This window comes from Salvia miltiorrhiza, chromosome 4, assembly GCF_028751815.1.
Source record: "Salvia miltiorrhiza cultivar Shanhuang (shh) chromosome 4, IMPLAD_Smil_shh, whole genome shotgun sequence".
NCBI lineage: Eukaryota > Viridiplantae > Streptophyta > Magnoliopsida > Lamiales > Lamiaceae > Salvia > Salvia miltiorrhiza.
Genome location: NC_080390.1, coordinates 46,286,436 through 46,305,046, shown reverse-complemented (window position 1 = coordinate 46,305,046; position 18,611 = coordinate 46,286,436). Strand labels below are relative to the sequence as shown.

The 18,611-nt window shown below is 34.1% G+C and overlaps 1 protein-coding gene and 1 non-coding gene across 4 annotated transcripts; one reads left to right on the top strand and one right to left on the bottom strand.

Annotated features, from left to right (window-relative positions):
* Window positions 1-5,080: 5,080 nt before the first annotated feature.
* Window positions 5,081-5,154, bottom strand: TRNAI-AAU (transfer RNA isoleucine (anticodon AAU)). Its single transcript has one exon. It is a non-coding gene; the product is annotated as a tRNA-Ile (tRNA).
* A 7,389-nt stretch (window positions 5,155-12,543) lies between these two features.
* On the top strand, window positions 12,544-18,304 carry LOC131023790 (uncharacterized). 3 transcript variants are annotated; one of them, XM_057953380.1, is made up of 6 exons: window positions 12,544-12,791; window positions 13,664-13,846; window positions 14,268-14,347; window positions 14,926-16,653; window positions 16,746-16,914; window positions 17,419-18,304. In XM_057953380.1, the coding sequence occupies exons 2-6, from the start codon at window positions 13,765-13,767 to the stop codon at window positions 18,024-18,026; spliced, it is 2,667 nt and encodes an 888-aa protein (XP_057809363.1). In that variant the 5' UTR covers window positions 12,544-12,791; window positions 13,664-13,764; the 3' UTR covers window positions 18,027-18,304. The 3 variants fall into 3 exon arrangements, with proteins under 3 accessions (XP_057809363.1, XP_057809365.1, XP_057809364.1); XM_057953382.1 differs by lacking the exon at window positions 12,544-12,791 and adding an exon at window positions 12,853-13,029; XM_057953381.1 differs by lacking the exon at window positions 12,544-12,791 and adding an exon at window positions 13,037-13,425.
* The last annotated feature ends 307 nt before the right edge of the window (window positions 18,305-18,611 follow it).

The following is an 18,611-nucleotide window of genomic DNA, read 5'->3' as shown; positions in this document are numbered from 1 at the left end:
TTGTCTAGTGATGACACATTCTTTGCCAATCTACATTTAGCACACTTGCTGGCTGTTGTGGTTTCATTACACTGTTACATTCTTTGTCAAAAAAAAAAAAAGAAGATGCAATCTTATCTTTGTAGCGCTGCTATAATTAGTAAACTACATCTGAACTTTCTGTTATCCTTCATTTTAAAAATCTTGATAAAAAAATGTTGAAGCCCAACACAGCGGAAAAGACGTTCATTTGTTGTAGAAATTGTCGGGCAAAGTTTGGGCATATATATGTACAGTAATATTTTATGATTTATGATGTGGTGTCTGCATCTCGTGAGTATTTTAGTTTATGTTATGTTTTGCAATTCTTTTTAATAAGTCACTAACTGCTCCATCAAGCAAAATATCTTTAATTCAATGCGGACTTAGCTAAGATATAGATATAGATATCTTTAATTTGAATATATATAGGTAGAAGTTTTGGTTTGGTTTGGTTTGATTTAGGATTAGGAAAATTAAGACAAGTAAAATTAAAACCAGTAATTTGTAGGTTGTGCTTTATATTTATAGAGTTCAAACTTACGTGTTAAATTCTGATTTTACAAATAATTGCTTGAACGTTCAAATGCATCATGTCTCATAATAATAATCAGATCCTCGTTATAGTACTTTTAACAAAAAAAAAAAACACTCTTGCGTTTTGTTCTTTTATATGATCATCATTATATGTATTCAAAATACGCCGAGTTTTACTTTTACATTATTATTATTATTATTATTATTATTATTATTATTATTATTATTATTATTATTATTATTATTTGTTGCAATATTTCTTGTACTCCTATTGCACTATGTCTCCTGGTTTCGAGATTCTATGCTGCTCTTTCAAGACACATATATGACATTATATTTTAGAATTTAGAACTTTTCATCCTTCTAGTATCTTGTTTGGAATTTCTTTTTTTAAAAGTTAGTTTTTATTTATTTAAAATTTGGTTACTGGCTGAAGATTTTTTTTGAGGAAGGTTACTGGCTGTAGCTTAAAACCACTTTAGGGAACATAGTTTTAAAATGAACACAAATTACACTTTTCAAAAAGCAAAGGAAATTTTTCTTATGTATATTAGAGAGTTCAATTATAGTACTAGATATTAGAGAGTTTAGGACAATCATTTATGTATATAATAAGTTTCTAATTAAAATGTTAGTCAGCTAATTATATCTATAATTCGATAAATTCTTAGAAATATAAATGGCTTTTAAGTTTTAAATGTGGTCCTTTTAATTTACTCTTTGCTCTTAATTGATAGCTTTTTGTAGTTGTAGTGTTTGGTATTGTCAACACCTCTTTTATGTAATGTAAATGCTCAATTGGGACGCAAGCAGAATTTTACATAGAGACTGAGAGAATCTTGAAATATTTTCCCTCCGTCCCACATTTTAGTATTCATCTTATTTTAATCAATTTCACAATTTAGCATTCATTTTTATTTTTAGCATACACTATTCATCCTATAAAATGTGAGCCTCTTACTCCACTTTAATCACTTTAACACTCTCATAAAGGTTTCATCATTTTTCCCTTTGCCTTTAAAAAAACACTTTCATAAAGGTGAGATTCTTATTTCACACATAATACACTCAATAACTTTACTAAAATCAATGTTATTATCAAATGAATACTAAAATGTGAGACGAATTGAATAATACCTAAATGTCCTTCCCGTGTAGAAATATGTCACCCACATGACTTCCACTACATATATATATATATATATATATATATATATAGAGAGAGAGAGAGAGAGAGAGAGAGAGAGGTTCAATTGAGAAAGGCAAATGTTTGTAGAATTGAGAAGTAATCATAGCCATCTATTTTATGTAAATCTAATGGCTACCAATTTCGTTGATTTCATACAAAATTTTTAACTAAAATTTTGATGAACACGACATATTTTATTTAATATGTTCACTTTAGGACTCGAACCCTCGTGTTCATCAAAATTATTAACATGTTCATTACAATTATCTATCTGTTCAATACTTCCTCCGTTCCACTCCAAATGTCTCATTTCCTTTTATGGCAATACACACTCTCTCTATACTTAATATTTAAACAATTTCCACTCATCCACTTTGTCCACTTCATACCCACTTTATCTACTTTATACACATTTCTTAATCTCTGCGTCCAAAAGAAAGGAGACATTTGGAACGGGACGGAGGGAGTATTTCGCAATTTTGCAAAATATTTAATTTCTCAATGGAACCTAACCATATATGTGTGTGTGTGTGAGAGAGAAAGAGAATGGAACCTAATCATATATGTGTGTGTGTGTGTGAGAGAGAGAGAGAGAGAGATTTATAAAGTACTCCCTCCGTCCACTAATTTAAGGCCTACTTTCCTTTTTGGTCCGTCCACCAACTCAAGGCCTATCTATTTTTAGTAAGTTTTTATTCATATTTAAATTGGTGGGTCCCAATAAACAATACACTTTTTCTCCACTCAATTAATAAACAATATACTTTGTGGGTCCCTTTCTCCACTCAACCAATAAATAATACATTTTGTGGGTCCCTTTCTCCACCCAACTAATAAAAGTATACTTTTTCTTAAAACCCGTGTTTTGCCTCCTAGGCCTTGAATTTGTGGACGGAGGGAGTATTACGTAAAAACAAACTTTTCCAAGATATATATATTACAAATTGTGACTATGAATTTCTCCTATATATCCAAATAACTCTCAGCATCAATTCACGTCAGCAATGAAGCGTGTTTCAATTGATAAAATACTTTTCTTTAGGTTGAAGGTTTGAGTCACTACAAAAGGAAATGAGAAATTATTATGGACTCTCGTTTTTAGTATGCCATTTATTGGAAGACTTGATTGAACACTGTAGATCAAGTGCTTATAAGTTATAAGTTTTATTTCAAGAGATTCAGGAAGTTTTCATCAAATAATCTTCGGATAGTTTCTTTAAAATAATATTGATGTTCCATTCTGACTGGTAAACATTTTCAAATGTAATTCATTTTTTTGTAAGATGAATTTTTTAATTATTACGATTACGAACAATGTATATCATTCACTCATTTTCAAGAATACATGTGCAATTGACTCTTTTAATTTAAATAATAATATTAATTATTCGGTCACTCGGTGCATAGTTAAAGACTGATTTATATCTAAGTCAATTAATTGATCGAGAAAGCACGCTTTAAATGTACATAATAAACTAATCAATTAATAATAAATATCTAAACTATTGGAATTTCATGATCTCAAACAGAATTAGTATATGTACCTTTTACTCTTCTTAGATTTATTGGGCCTACAAGATTGAATAGGTTAATATTAGAGACAGTAGAAGACTTTTGAGTTTTGAGTTTTCTAAAAGATTCCCCTAATAAATACTCCCTCCGTCCACCAATTAAAGGCCTAGGGGAAAAAACGCGGGTTTTAAGACTATCTTTATCAATGACCTCAACAACCCAATCTTTTAATAAAAAATTATTTCTCTTTCTTCCACATCTACAACCTATAATTTATTTAAATTCTACAACCTTAATATTTTATTAATAATTCATTACAATTTAAATATCTTTTCTTTTTATATTATTTATTATCATATTTTTTAATAACACAATGCCAAGTGGCATCTTTCTATTTGATTAACATGGGTCATGCTAAAGGTTGGTCTGCAATTTGCAGAGACAACCGGTTGTCAAATTCCAAATTTTTTATTATTATTTTTGGTTTAAAACTTTTGTTTATTCCCACGACCGGTTGTCCAGGTTATCAATAAAAGCAGTCTAAGAAAAAGTGTATTTTTATTAGTTGAGTGGAGAAAGGGTCCCACTTTTTAAGAAGAAGTGTATTTTTATTAGTTGAGTGGAGAAAGGGTCCCACTTTTTTGTAAAGAATCTTTGACTTTTTTGATTAAATAATGAATAAAAACTTACCAAAAATAGGTAGGCCTTGTTTTTATGGACGTCCCAAAAAGGCAAGTAGGCCTTGAATTGGTGGACGGAGGGAGTAAATAATTATGAGAAAGTAGTAAAATATAATCTTCGATTGAAGTAGACAACTAAACAGTCCATCTCATGTCGGCCATAATCCTAAGAATTTTAAAAGACTTGCTTTTTAAGACATCGCAAGAAGCCTTCTTTTATAGTCGTAATTATTTGAATTTGAAAAACTAATAATCCCAACAATATTTCATAAAGAAATAATAATAATCAAGGCAACATGATTTGATTATTTGATTAATGCATGTCTCAATACCTATTTAGAGAAAGGCGTTACGGCCAACTTTATTCTCAATTTGTCAAAATTTTGAGATATTTGCTTAAGAATGCCGTTTATTTTATTGTAAGATAAATATAATAAGAGATCTAAAAAAAGATGAATATAATAAGCTGCTAGAACAGAATTAAAATAATACTAGTTCCTAGTCCGTTGTCCGTTCAAATATATATAATACGTGTCAGATATTATTTTTGGATAACTAAAATATACTCCACATTCTAGTTTCCATATATATTAGAAATATTTCTTATTCATTTATTACATATTGAAAACCTAAGAATGAAGGTATGCGTTTTTTACATACCAATTAGTTCGATTTGACAATGAAACTATAAGCTATTAGATTTTTCCTTGTGTTATAAATAATATATGCAAAAGGTATAGACATTTATATGTGATTTGGGATGACAAAAGATGTCAAGTGTTGAGTGTCTAATAGTATTATATATACGTCATGGATTATTAAGTAGACACTCATACATTTTCTTCAAAAAGGATGCACCAACAAAAATGATTTAAAAGACATTGAAAGACTAATGGGATTTTTATCATTAACATAGGCTCTGGAAATATGTATTTGAATTAGATTATGTTCTATACAGATAATCAAATAAGGCAATATATATAATCATATAATGAAACTGATTAGAATATAAAATGGTTGATGTGAATGTGATGCTTATAATCACCGAAAATCCTTTTTGTTTCCGAAAAGGTGAAGTATTGGTGAGGGCTACGGAATTTGGAACCGTTTTATTCGAAAAGACTGAAAAATAGTAAAATTAAATTGGCCCATGCAGGTTTCGAACATGCGACCTTCGCGTTATTAGCACGACGCTCTAACCAACTGAGCTAATAGGCCATTTGTGATAATTTTAAGTAAATTTATTATACGTCATATAGGGTTTGTAATGTGATTGTTTTTAGAACGTCAAATTGAGTCCTATAAACTGCTCCAAGAAATAGTACTCTCATTCTTAGCTTTTTAGTATTTATTAAATGACTATATAAATTATTGGAAGGCAAAACCATTCGGACTAAGTTCTTTAAAAGAGCTCAAAAGCTTCTACATTTAATAAAGTTTTTAAACTTAGGGGATGTTAGACCTTAATTTAAGAATATACTACTCAAAATTTGGACGATGGAACTTGAGTAGGGCTGGGAAGTTCGGGATCGGATATAGGGTACCCGATTACCCGATCTGAAAAAATCGGGTATCGAGTATACGATACCCGAAAAATTCGGGATCGGGATCGAAATCGGGTATTTAGGGTATGAAAAAATCGGGTATCGGGTATACCCGAATTATTTATTGAATATATTTTGAATTATTTAATTAAATTTAATATGAAACTTAAAACTAAAACTAAAGTCTAAAATCGGGTATTAGGGTACCCGAATACCCTATTAAGGGTATATTTTTGATTTTTTTTTTAAATAGAGGTTATATTTTCGTTTTTTTTTTAATAAAGGCTATATTTTTTATTTTTTTAAGAAAATCGGGTATTAGAGTACCCGAATACCCTATTAAGCCAAATCGGGTAATTCGGGTACCCTAATACCCGATTTACCTGAATTTACAGTTTGACTTTGAAAATTGCCATTTTGATCGGGTAATTTAGGGTACCCGAGTTGGGTATTAGGGTACCCGATTAAGAATTCGGGTTCGAGATCGGGTATCTTTCCTCGGCCTTATTCAGGGTCGAGTATCCAATTTTTTCGGATAGGATACCTGATCCCGACCCGATTCCCAGCCCTAAACTTGAGAAATGTTAGTAATGCCAAAATTGTAACAAAATAAATCAATTTAGCAAATTTCTCAGGAAAGTTTTGCATTCGCCTTGCCTAATTAAAAGTTAAAACACCTTATACTCCTCACACCATAATCTAAAAACAGCTAGTTTCTTTTAAAAAATATTACAAACAAATTTTGGAAGCCTATCAACTCCTAGATAAATATCTCTATATCTTAATTATAGATCGTTTAAATAAATTTTATAAGTTCAACTCGAACACTGAATCTATAAAATATTATAGGCATTTGTATTTTGGTTAGTCATAAGTAAAATACTCCATCCGTCCCAATTGAATATGCCACATTTCTTTATTTGAACGTCTCAATTCAATAAATCACTTTTTAAAATGAAAAAATAATACATAACAAACACTCACTCATCCCATTGTTTACACTAAATACTATTGTGACCCACAAATAATTATATATCTTTTTACTTTAAAAAGAATATTTTCATTTTCTCTACTACTCCCTCCGTCCCATAAATAATGGCCTGTTTTCCTTTTTGGGTTGTCTCATATATAATGGCATGTTTCCTATTTTAGAAATAATAAGGGAGTAATTAGCTACTAATTAATTCAACTACGCTAATTAATTCAGCCCCTCCCCTTTCTTCATTTTACGCTCAACACTCACAGACCCACCCTTCTCTCTATTTTCAATTTCCACGGCACCGTCGCCTCTTGCTCGCGCCACCACAATACCGAATCGCGCCGTTCCAGACACGCCGCATCTGAAACCATCGAACCAGATCCACTGGTGTCCTGCAAAGAAGACGAAGTACAGCTCGTCTCGCCGGCGACTCGTCGCTGTTTCTTCACACGACAGTCGAACGGCAAAGGATGCCGGAGCACCCCCAACCGCGACGCCGAGAGGAAACAACAACCACAGCACGCCGAGAGGAAACAACAACCACAAAGGGCCGAGCCCTAGCTTCTTTCGATTCAGGCAGAATCGCCGCCACACACACACAGATCTGTCGCCTCCACCGCGCATCCATTGTTTACCGGCGACAGAGGGCGGAATCGCGGAGGAGAAGATGGAGGGCAAGGGCGGAGCCGCTTTACTGCTGTCGGCATGCTGAGAAAGGGGAGAAAGGAGGAGCGGCGGGAGGCTGGTGTTACCGGATTTTTGCCGGAGTTTTGAAGAAGAAGGTCGATCTCTGTGAAGGGAAGAGAGAGCAGGGGAGGAAGAAGGAGATCTATGTGTGTGTTTTGTTGATTTTGTTTGCTAGAGGAAATTTAGTATCCTGGAACATGTTGATTTTTGGGTTTGCTGCTTTGCTCTGCTGATTTTGCTTTGAAGATGGGATTTTTGGGTTTGCTGCTTTGCTTTGCTGATTATGCTTTGGTTTGCTGATTTCGCCGGAGTACTAAAAAAGAAGGATGGTCGAACGGCTGAAGTTGCCGGATTTTTGCCGGAGTATTGAAGAAGAAGGTCGGTGCTGGTGTTACCTGATTTTTGCCGGATAGTGTGAGGGGGAAATGGCGGTGGACTGGTGGCCATCATCTTCCTAATTAATTTTATCTTTATCTCCTTAATTCAACACTTCTTAATCTTCGTGCCCAAAAGAAACTGTCCATTATTTCTGGGACGGAGGGAGTATTTTTTTAAACAAATATACCCTCAATTTCCCCCCCCCCCCCCGCTCTCTCTCTCTCTCTCTCTCTATATATATATATATATATATATATATATATATATATATATATATATATATATATATATATAGGGGGCCGCTCCAATGAGACCCCCTAATTTTAGTGAGATCTAGGGCACGATCTGGTGCGTTTATTTTATCAATCTTATGGCTGATATTGTATCTGGAGGGTGATTTTTTTTTCGCAGGGTTCGAATCCTGGAGGGAGCATAATATTTTAAATTTTATTATTCATTTGTATGTACTGCATTGTTCATCAGTATATACGGCCCTGTTCATCAATATATATGTCTTATTCATTACGAATTTTTTAAATTTTATTTTTCATCAGCATATACCTCTTGTTCATTAGATATACGTTTTGTTCATTAATATACATGTCTTATTCATTGTACTCATGTTACACGAAAAATAGGGGTTTCGATGGAGCATGCCCCTATATATATATATATATATATATATATATATATATATATATATATATATAGGGGCGCGCTCCAGTGAGACCCCCTATTTTTCGTGTAACATGAGTACAATGAATAAGACATGTAATACTAATGAACAAGGGCCACAAGGCAGTATATACTGATGAATAACGAAATTTAAAAAAATGGTAATGAATATGACATATAAACTGATGAACAGGAAATATATATCGATGAACAATGCAGTATATACTGATGAATAATGAAATTTAAAATATTTCGCTCCCTCCAGGATTCGAACCATGAGAAAAAAAATTCTTCCTCTAGATACAATATCAGCCATGAGATTGATGAAATAAACGCACGAGATCGTGTCTTAGGTCTCACTAAAAATAGGGGATCTCATTGGAGCGCTCTCATATATATATATATATATATATAAAGGGGCGAGCTCCAGTAAGACCCCCTATTTTTCGTGAAACACTGAGGACAATGAATAAGACTTATAATACTAATGAATAAGACGTAAATCTAACGAACAAGATGTATATACTGATGAAAAACAAAATTTAAAAAATTGGTAATGAATAAGACATATATACAGATGAACAAGACAATATATACTGATGAACAATGCAGTATATATTGATGAATAACAAAATTTAAAATATTCTGCTCCCTCCAGGATTCGACCCTGCGAAAAAAAATCTCCCTCCAGATACAATATCAGCCATAGGATTGATAAAATAAACGCACCAGATCGTGCCCTAGATCTCACTAAAATTAGGGAGTCTTATTGGAGCGGCCCCCTATATATATATATATATATATATATATAAATTATTTATTATAACTAGCAGCATTAGACATTTTGAACACACACACACACATAGCGCCATTAAGTGGGTGAACTGCGTGCAAACTAATTATTAACCAAAAGAATTTTCATGCGTGAAAATATTACAAGTACCTATCATAGAATCCACCCGTATATAAATTAGATGAAATTAATTAGAATGTGTACATTCAGAATTTTCATGCGTCAAAATATTACAAGTACTGATCATAGACTCAAATTCAGTTTAACTGATAAAATGAATAAATACTTAAAATTGGATGAAATTATAATGTTTTTGTTTTTAAGAAACGACAATGTCGACATCTCCATTCAAATTGAGCATATATCAACCTGAGATGTCGATGATGAGATCAGTTATGAATTTTGAACGATGTTATTGTTATCGTCTAATGTGGAAAATATAAAATTTCATTCTATTTGCTATTAAGGTCATTCGAAATATGAAAATTGTGAAGTTATATTTGAATTTAATTTATATAGTCAATTTCAAAATTCGTTTAAGAATTAATTTATTTAAATTTCAGAATTACTCCCTCCGTCCCACTGTATCTGAGACTCTTTCTATTTTGGGCGTCCCACTGTAAGTGAGACTATTTCCTTTTTGGGTAATTTTTTTTTTCTTTAAACACATTTTCACTTTTTCACCTACACACAAAATACACATTTCTTAATTCTCGTGCCCAAAAGAAAGGTCTCACTTACAATAGGACGGAGGGAGTAATTCACTCATAAGTTGAAAGTTTGTGTATTTTTAGGTGAATAATGCAACGAAGTGGAATAATATTAGGACGTATGCAGGCAATGAGGCAAATGGAGGGTGGCGTCGTGCGCAACAGCATCTGTTCCTGAGCTGTTTATGTTTGACTCATTCCACAACTTCGAATAATGATATTCTTTTTCATTATTTTAATTTCAAGTAAATATCCCAAACTACTAATTTTCCGTTGAGAAAGCAACAGTTCCGTTTTGTTTGGTTATAGGGCAATTGCGTCATTTTCTACGTGCCCAAGTCGAAAGACTGCGTCCCCGCTGTCTACATCACAACGACTTTTTGGTTACATAATCCCCTCCTGCGCGCCCTCCTACACCTACCTCTGTCTGCCAATCTCACTTCAATTTCCTAGTTTTTTCTTAACCTTTTCAAACAGGTAGGGGTGTAAACAAACCAAGCCGCTCGCGAACTATTCGGAGCTCGGCTCGAAAATAACTCGTTCAAATTCGTTTAGAGAAGCTCGATAAATAAACAAATCAAACTTAAGCTTAGTAGTATTCAGCTCGTTAGCTCGTGAACATGTTCGTCAAGTGATTCAGCCTGAAAAATATAAATTATTAGTATATACAACTTATATTTATCCACTAATAATAATTGTATTAAATCTCTAATTAATTTTATTTGTCATAAGAAAATAATTAATATATTTATTATTTTAAATAAAATAATTTATTTTTAAAATAAAATAATCAATATTTTGAATATAAATATAAATTTAGAAAGTTCGTATAGGCTCGATTAGGCTCGTGAGCCGCTCGCGAGCCTCAAAGTATTAGGTAAGTAAAGTTCGGGATTCGATTCGATACTAAACAAACCAAACTTGAGCACACCACCACTATTCGGTTCGACTCGAATCGATTACACCCCTAAGAGCAACAAAATTAAACTACAACGCTTATAATAGTAAAATTATTTAATTAATACAAAATTAAAATGTTATTCTTATAAATAAATGTAAGACCCATCAAACAATGTTGTTTCCTTTGACTCTATAAAATTCTTGAGGATTTTCTGAATTTCTCACAAAATCTAGATCCTAATATTAAACAAAAAAAAGTTATAATTCGAACAACCACACTCATCCCTAATATTTAACAAATAAATATTTGCGGTGCATGATCTCTCGTCTTATTTATTACTCTATATAATCACGTAAGTGCGATCTTTTAGACTTTCAGTCCATTCATGATAATTATATACTATTTTTTTTTATTTTGACATATATCTTTATATTTTCATCCATATTTACACATATTATTTATAAAAGACTCATCATAAATCATTTATTAATTACTTAACAAAGTATATTTGATATTTCAATTTATCCACTTTATACATATTTCACAATATTTTCTTAAAATTCATGCCCTTTAATTCACACGGACTACACCGCACTTATTATGCACGGAAGAAATATCTCATTATTGATGATGAACTTTAATTAGATTATATAAAGTAATATCATCGTAACAACACACACACACATATATATATATATATATCACAATCAACTAAAAATATTCTAATTTACATTCAAAATAAGTGTTGTTCTTGTATTACTTTTCTCATGTTTCTATTGCATATAAGATATCATTAACTATAACGATTACTTTACCTTCAATAGAATAATTTTATGCATTTAAAATGAGGAATTAAAAATACTTGATGTTATTGATGATTTTCATTCTCAAAATGCTGGAAAATCTAAATTAGTTCAATAACTATTTGATTATTGTTTTTTGTTTGATTTAACATTTTAGATTAAAATTATGTAACCACACAAATATAGAGCACAATTATACAGGACAATAAAGATATTAAATTTTTTCTTTTTAAAGGAATCATGTCACCATTGACGGTGAATACAAGGAAGACTGGAGAATAAGAGATGGAGAGAAGGAGGACCGGACTGTCTCCTCGCGGCTCCAATACAGTGGGGGAAGGCGCCGGGGGCGAGGGTAGCGGCGGTCACGGTGGTGGGATGCTTTCGTTCTTTCATTCAAATGGATTGTTTTAGGAGAGAGGTGGAGGATAGAAGAGAGAGAGAGAGAGAGTGTGTTTAATTAACTTAATTATAAAAAATAAGGATGCATTTAGTTTTGTTAATTAAGTTATTAAATTTCCTATTTTTTGCTAAAAAAAAGAAATGCACCACTTTCGTTGGGATAACTCAAAAAGGCATACACACTATTTTCGGATGGAGAGAGTATAAAGTAAAAGTTAGAAATAAGACGTTAGTGGTGGGACAGTATCCAAAAATGACAAATACACACTTTTGTGAGAGTCCTAAAATAGAAAGAAGTGCAATCTCCGAGAGAGTATTATTTTCATTTTCAAAAGATATGAAATGATATCGAGTTGGTTTCAGGAAAAAGAGAGAGAATAAATCGAATAATAGTAAAAATTTCCTGATATTAATAGAGAAAGCCACGAAATAATTATATTCAAATTTTTAATCATCCATGTATTTGCATATTTTTTAGAACATGTAGTATATTTTAATTTTCGAACGGTGCAATTGCAACCTTTGTAGTGTTGCTGCTGATAGAGCTGTCCAAACATTCCAATGTGAGTAAAGAGATTCTTTAAGCTCGATGGAATTTCGGGCCAAACCACCCGGTGAGCTCGGACCGGTCGGCCCGACTCGGTCAGTTGCGGACAAGCCACAACGTAGGCCTTGCCACACTTGATCCTTGCCCAAGAAAAACAAAATCCAGAGAGAGAGAGAAAAGAGAGGTTTATAGTTTTGGTGGAGGTGTGATTCCAGCAATGGATTGTCATGCTATAACCATTACAACTTTTTTTCCCTCATTATTGCCTCCTCATTCTTTCCCCAACTACATTTTCTCATCCTTCTTCAAATCCCCATTGCAATTCCTCAATCTGAACCTTGTCCAATCGTTACTTTCTGGTACTTGAAATTACAGTTTTGACTTTGTATGACCAATTTGCGATCCTGTTAAAAAATTCTGATTACACTTCCTAAAGGTGAGCATTTTTAACTTGTGATCAATTCTTTTCACTTCATTTCTGGAAATCGCGTTTGATGATGGCTGATTTTTGTTTTGATTAGGAATTTTGTAGCCATTATTATGCTGGTTACTGACAAGGAATAATCACGACTTTATTGACTGTGCGCTACTTTAATCATTATACTGTTAAGTTGTTAAAGTTTTGGAAATAATTCAGTATCATCAATAATTGTCTTTGATGCAACAGTGCAAATGTAAGAATTTCTTTTTTTGAAAATGATTTGGCTGGTCACTGATGATGTATTGCAATCGATTTTAGCATCTACTGATTTGTGATTCAGAGTTTTAATTTTGTGTAATTCTGTTCTGCAATATCTGTGGACAGCTTTTTTCTGGTATTCTAGAGATGCATTTTTCTAAGATGGCTTGTGGAAAGTACTAAATTTTGCCAGAAAAGCTTCTTCTCATAAAGTGAATCGACGAGTTACAATTATTGAAACTTTTGTTTCCCCCTAAATTAGAACAACCCAAACTTGTATATGAGTATATCTCATTATTATTATTACTGCTGCTATCTTTTTAAACATGAGAAGGAGAAACTTGCAATAGGTTGTGCTCCGTTTGCAGTAGCCGATAAACACGTGGGAGAGGTAAATTACTCTAGAGAAGGTATTGGTGAAATTGAATTCAAGATTTGAAAGGGGCAGAGACAAGCTTGTATGCTTCTTTCTCCATGAGGAGGAAAGTTTAGCAAGTGATATAAATGAATGAGTTTTGATCAGTTGGAATTAGTTATACATAGATATTGCTGGTAATTGTCTTCAATTAGGGGTATTGTTCAAACATGCATATTTTGGAAGGCAAATAACTATATTCTTGATTATGCAGGATGTGACTGGGAAGTAGCAGGGAGATGGGACTTTCAGTTTGCTGGAGAATGTGCGGATGACATTCTGTGCACGTTGCTGCTTTATTTTGGGTATATTTGCATGGGAAGCTTGATATACCTCCCTGACATTAACGAGGACGAGATGGCTAGGAAAGTTGTAATGCATAAGAGACATGGTGGTGGTAAGTATTACCAATTAAGTCACTGGTGGTAGTCAAAAGAGAATTGCAAGATTACTGAGATACACTTCATAGACTTATTTCCTAATTGTTCAAAAGTCTAAACTTGTTTTTAGAATTTTGTAACAATATCAATACAGAAAAGAAGCGCTTTCAGCAATTAAGACCAATATAATGCAGGCTATGCAGCTAGTATGTTTTTCCTCTTTTTTTTGCTCTCACATTTATCATCTTTTAGTTCTTGTTCAGTGCTTGGTGAGTGTACATTTTCACAGAATAAAGGGTATTTCAGTTTGGGATTTATCATGATCACGTCAGATTTGAGGGAACCATGTCCCGTGAAAGTAGAAATAGTAGACTCACTTGAATAGTCTTGCAAATTTGTTCAGTAACTTTATTAATGGATTTATTTACTACTTTTCAGGCTTGGAAGCTCCTCGAAATAGTATGGAACTGCCAATTGAGACATCCTATGGATTATATGCCGCAAGAGATAATATACTGGTACCAGCTGTTCCCTTGCCAAGATCTTATGAGTGTCTGACCATTTTCACGTGCTTCATAGAACTTTGAAACCTGTCTCACTGTGATCAGAGATGGAATTAATCTTCTAGGCTTCAATAATAGGTTTTTGTATCTGGTCATTAGGCTTATGGACTTTGCTCCCCAAGATTCCTGCTCTTTGTGAGATTGGTTAATCTTTTAAAGGATAATGTGGCTCCCTAGCCAAATGATGAACTCGAAGAACTTTAAGGATTCAGAGTTAGAGTGTTTTTTGTATCCGGGGGCTTGTGGGTTTCTTTATATCCCGGTTTATTCTGTTCATATTTAATGCATTTGAGGGAGAGGAGTCACATGGAAGAACCTAGTTCCACATTAGCTCTTACCCTTTACTTGTGACATTCTTTTCTTCTTGCCTTTGGAAGGTGAATAATTGTTTGCTGGTTTACCATCAAAGTCCAAACTACTAAATTTAAGTTTTAGCATGCATGGATCTTAGTTACACTTGAAGCCTCTGTTTGTGCGTCTTACACTTGTGATGTCCTGTGAATAATATGCATGATGTTTGCTACATGTCTCAGTATGCTCATCACATGACAAAGGAATCATCTGGTGAGGACTACTATTCCACTGAGGCTCCAATAAAGAAATTAATCTGTGAAGAGATTTCTAAAAGACCTAGTGCGAGATCAAAATCACCAAGTGTAGTGGCTCGTCTCATGGGAGTTGACGTGTTACCTTTTGAATCAAAACCCGGGGCACAACTGACTGATATAAGAAATGGAAGTCCAATGGACAAGTTGATGGACAAGAATCTCTCGAAGAAGGTTTCAGTTAGTCATATAATTTCTATCCCCAAATCCAATTGCTCCCAGCAGCTGGAAGTTGATCCCATTGGTCATTATGTAGATGGATATCCTTATCAGTTCAGCAGCCGGATGAAGTCAAACAGACCTAAACCTAGGGAACATCCTCAAGAAGAGGAGCTTCAGAAGTTCAAGCAGGAATTTGAAGTATGGCAAGCAGCACGATTTAATAAATGTTCTAATTTTGTAAAATTTAACAGTCCTCCACCCGAGCTGCTTGCCCAGAAAGAACTCAACAGAGAAAAGATGTATCGTTATGCTACTTGTTATAGAACCACTAAGTGTGAGAGCCTAAGGGAACATGATGATCTATCAGAACAAAATGATTCGTGCAACGTGCTTGACTATGAGAGGGTTAAAAAGAAAAATTTACATTATTCGGATGAAGGAAAGGAATCTTTACATCCAAATAGAGGGATAGGAACATACTTTAGGGCCTCTCAACTCATGAATTCTGGACAGGCACTTGATATTGTTTCAGCTCCTTCTAAGATTGTGGTTTTAAGGCCTGGTCCTGACACTACAAATATCATTGGCGATTCGTGGGGCAATACTCCCAGCACTTCAGAGGAGGTAGGCACTATAGAGAATTTTCTTGAAGAGGTGAAGGAAAGGCTAGAGTCTGAGTTGCAAGGTAAATGTTCTAAGAGGAGCACAACTGTGAGAGGACGAGGGATCGAGACCCCTTATTGGGAAAAACCGTCAAAATCAAGAGAAATAGCTCAGTGTATCGCTCAAGAGGTGAGAGATAGTGTCTCAAGGGACCTTGGGATGAATTTACCTCGTTCACAGTCTACAAGATCATACAGAAGTGAAATTCAGAATGGTATAGGTTCTCCTGAGTTTATCAACAGAGATACGAGGAAATTCTTAGCAGAGAGGTTGAGAAATGTTCTTAAGGGAGAAAGACATCGTGAAGCTGTCCATACTAGTTCAACGTTTTCCATGTCAGATTTTGAGAAGGGTAAACCCGGACACTTAAGAAGCACATGGACTGGCAATAAAATGAGCCATCATGATAGTTTCACAAATGAATTACAAAAGCGTAGTTGCTCTTTCAGAGAGGAGCCCGATCAAGTTGGGATGCCCCACCAGACAGATATGTCTCCGAGGAACCTTGTGAGATCTTTATCGACTCCAGTTTCAGTGTCAGGAAGATCATTTGGAAATCTTCTTTTGGAGGATCGCCATGTACTAACTGGGGCACAAATCAGGAGGAAGCATGAAGCAACTGACAAGGTCTCTATGAACATTAAAAAACAGAAAAAGGATAAATTTAACATAAGGGAAAAGGTTTCGAGCTTTAGATACAACTTGACACTCAGAGCGAGACTGTTCCGTAGGAGAGTTAAGTCTATGGAGAGATCTGGTCAAAACAAAAACAACCTCTTGAAAGATATTCCAAATGGACCAACAGCGACGATGAGTTTCTTTGACACACATGTGAGGACCTTACTCGACTCACAGTTTCATGCACTGACATCTGACAGTTGAGTACGGGTAATTCTTACTAAATTCGTTTTGATATATTGTAGGGGAATTCCACTGAAGTGCCACCCAGCCCTGCATCCGTGTGCAGTAGTGTTCATGATGAGTTTTGGAGGTCAAATGACTACCTAAGTCCTATATCATCATCAGGTGGACATCAACTGGAGGATAGCGACGTGTCCAATGTATTCAGAGAAATAAACTCAAACTTGAATGGTTAGTAATTGAAGTTTCCCTTTACCCTGATCTGATGTTATTTATAAGGTCATAGTTTGAACATTTATGCAGCGAATTTCACAGGAGTAATCTTTCACAGGTTTCTTTCTTATGCTAGAACTTATAAAATGGTCAAGCAGATAGTCCACTCACTATACTTTCTTAATTAAAAATTGTGGCAAAATCTTCAATTCATAAAATCATATTATGTTTCTTCTTTAATTTGACTTCATTTAGACTTTTAGTTCTTCTAGGGTTGTCCCGAGTTGCTGGTCTAGCTAGGTTGCACTAAAATGCTTATCTTGAGTTTCTGGAAATATTCTGGACCTTTTTTTTAGGAAGATTGGAATTGGCCTCACTTAATGCCATTATTTAATTGAATCTATGTTTTTATAAAAGCAAGCCAAACCAAGCAGGTCAATTACACACAATCAACTTAAAATTCTTCTTCTTTCCCTGTCACATGTTGTTTAAGCCTGTTTAATTTATTCTTGGAAATTTCAGAGCTGCGGAGGAAATTAGATCAATTTGAAGGAGCTTGCCTAGAGGAAACTATACACGAACCACATGCTGAAGTTGAAACAAATATAGAGGACCAGTCTGAAGCCTATGTTAGAGATTTGCTAATTGCTGCTGGTTTGTATGATGATTCATTTAGTCGATCTCTGTCAAAATGGAACCCACTTGGTAAGCCTATCAGCTCCCAGGTCTTCGAAGAAGTTGAAGAGACCTATAAAGAAAGCAGCAAGGTTAAAGATCATGCAGAAAAAATAAATCACAGGATGATAGTTGATTTGTTAAATGAAGTGCTTCCATCTATACTTAGAGAACCAGTGAACATATCTAGATACATGGAGAAGGCTATTGGGGTTACACGTAAGTCTCCAAATGGAAGGATGTTACTATCTCAAGTATGGAATAGTATTCGCGTGTATGTACATCCCCCCGTAGACAGGTGTTGCTATGCTCTTGATAACGTGTTGGCCCTGGATCTGAAATCTACCCCGTGGTCCAGATTGATTGATGAGGATGTAAATGCTCTGAGTCGAGATATCGAATGCTTGATCGTTGGGGATATGATTGAGGAAATGGTGAAGGATATGCACTCATAACTTCAAGTGTAGATTCTAAAGTGGAATGCTGTATGTTAATGACAAGGTGTATAGAGTGTTGATAGGGAGATTATTGTTTGGGCACTTGCTCTATTTTTCGTTTTATCAGATACCTTTATTCGTTCTTCAATTTTGTATTGTAATCTTATAATGGTGAGGATCCGGAGAAGTTTGAGGTGATCTCAGGAGTTACTATTTTTTTTTCCCTTGTAATGTTGTATTGTTCTTGAAAGGAATGGAATATCATAGAGCAATTTATTGCGAAGAAACTTTATTCAGCTTCTCCACTGCAAGAAAATTTCTGACTCTGAGAAATGGCTATGATTTTGATGATGACTATGATATTTTTTGTTCTACTTTTGCATCTCTCAATTCTTGAATAAGGTAGAAAATTGGTATAATAAAACTTAAAAAAATAATAATAATAAAATTCTTTGGTCCTGAATTCCATTGGATCAATCTTTTCCATTTATATCAAGAATCGGACGAGATGGAAAGCTGATAGGAAATCGATCGCCGTTTTACAATCGAAGAAGATAAATCAAATATCGTCGATCAATATTCAGCAAGCGAGGAAGATAATAA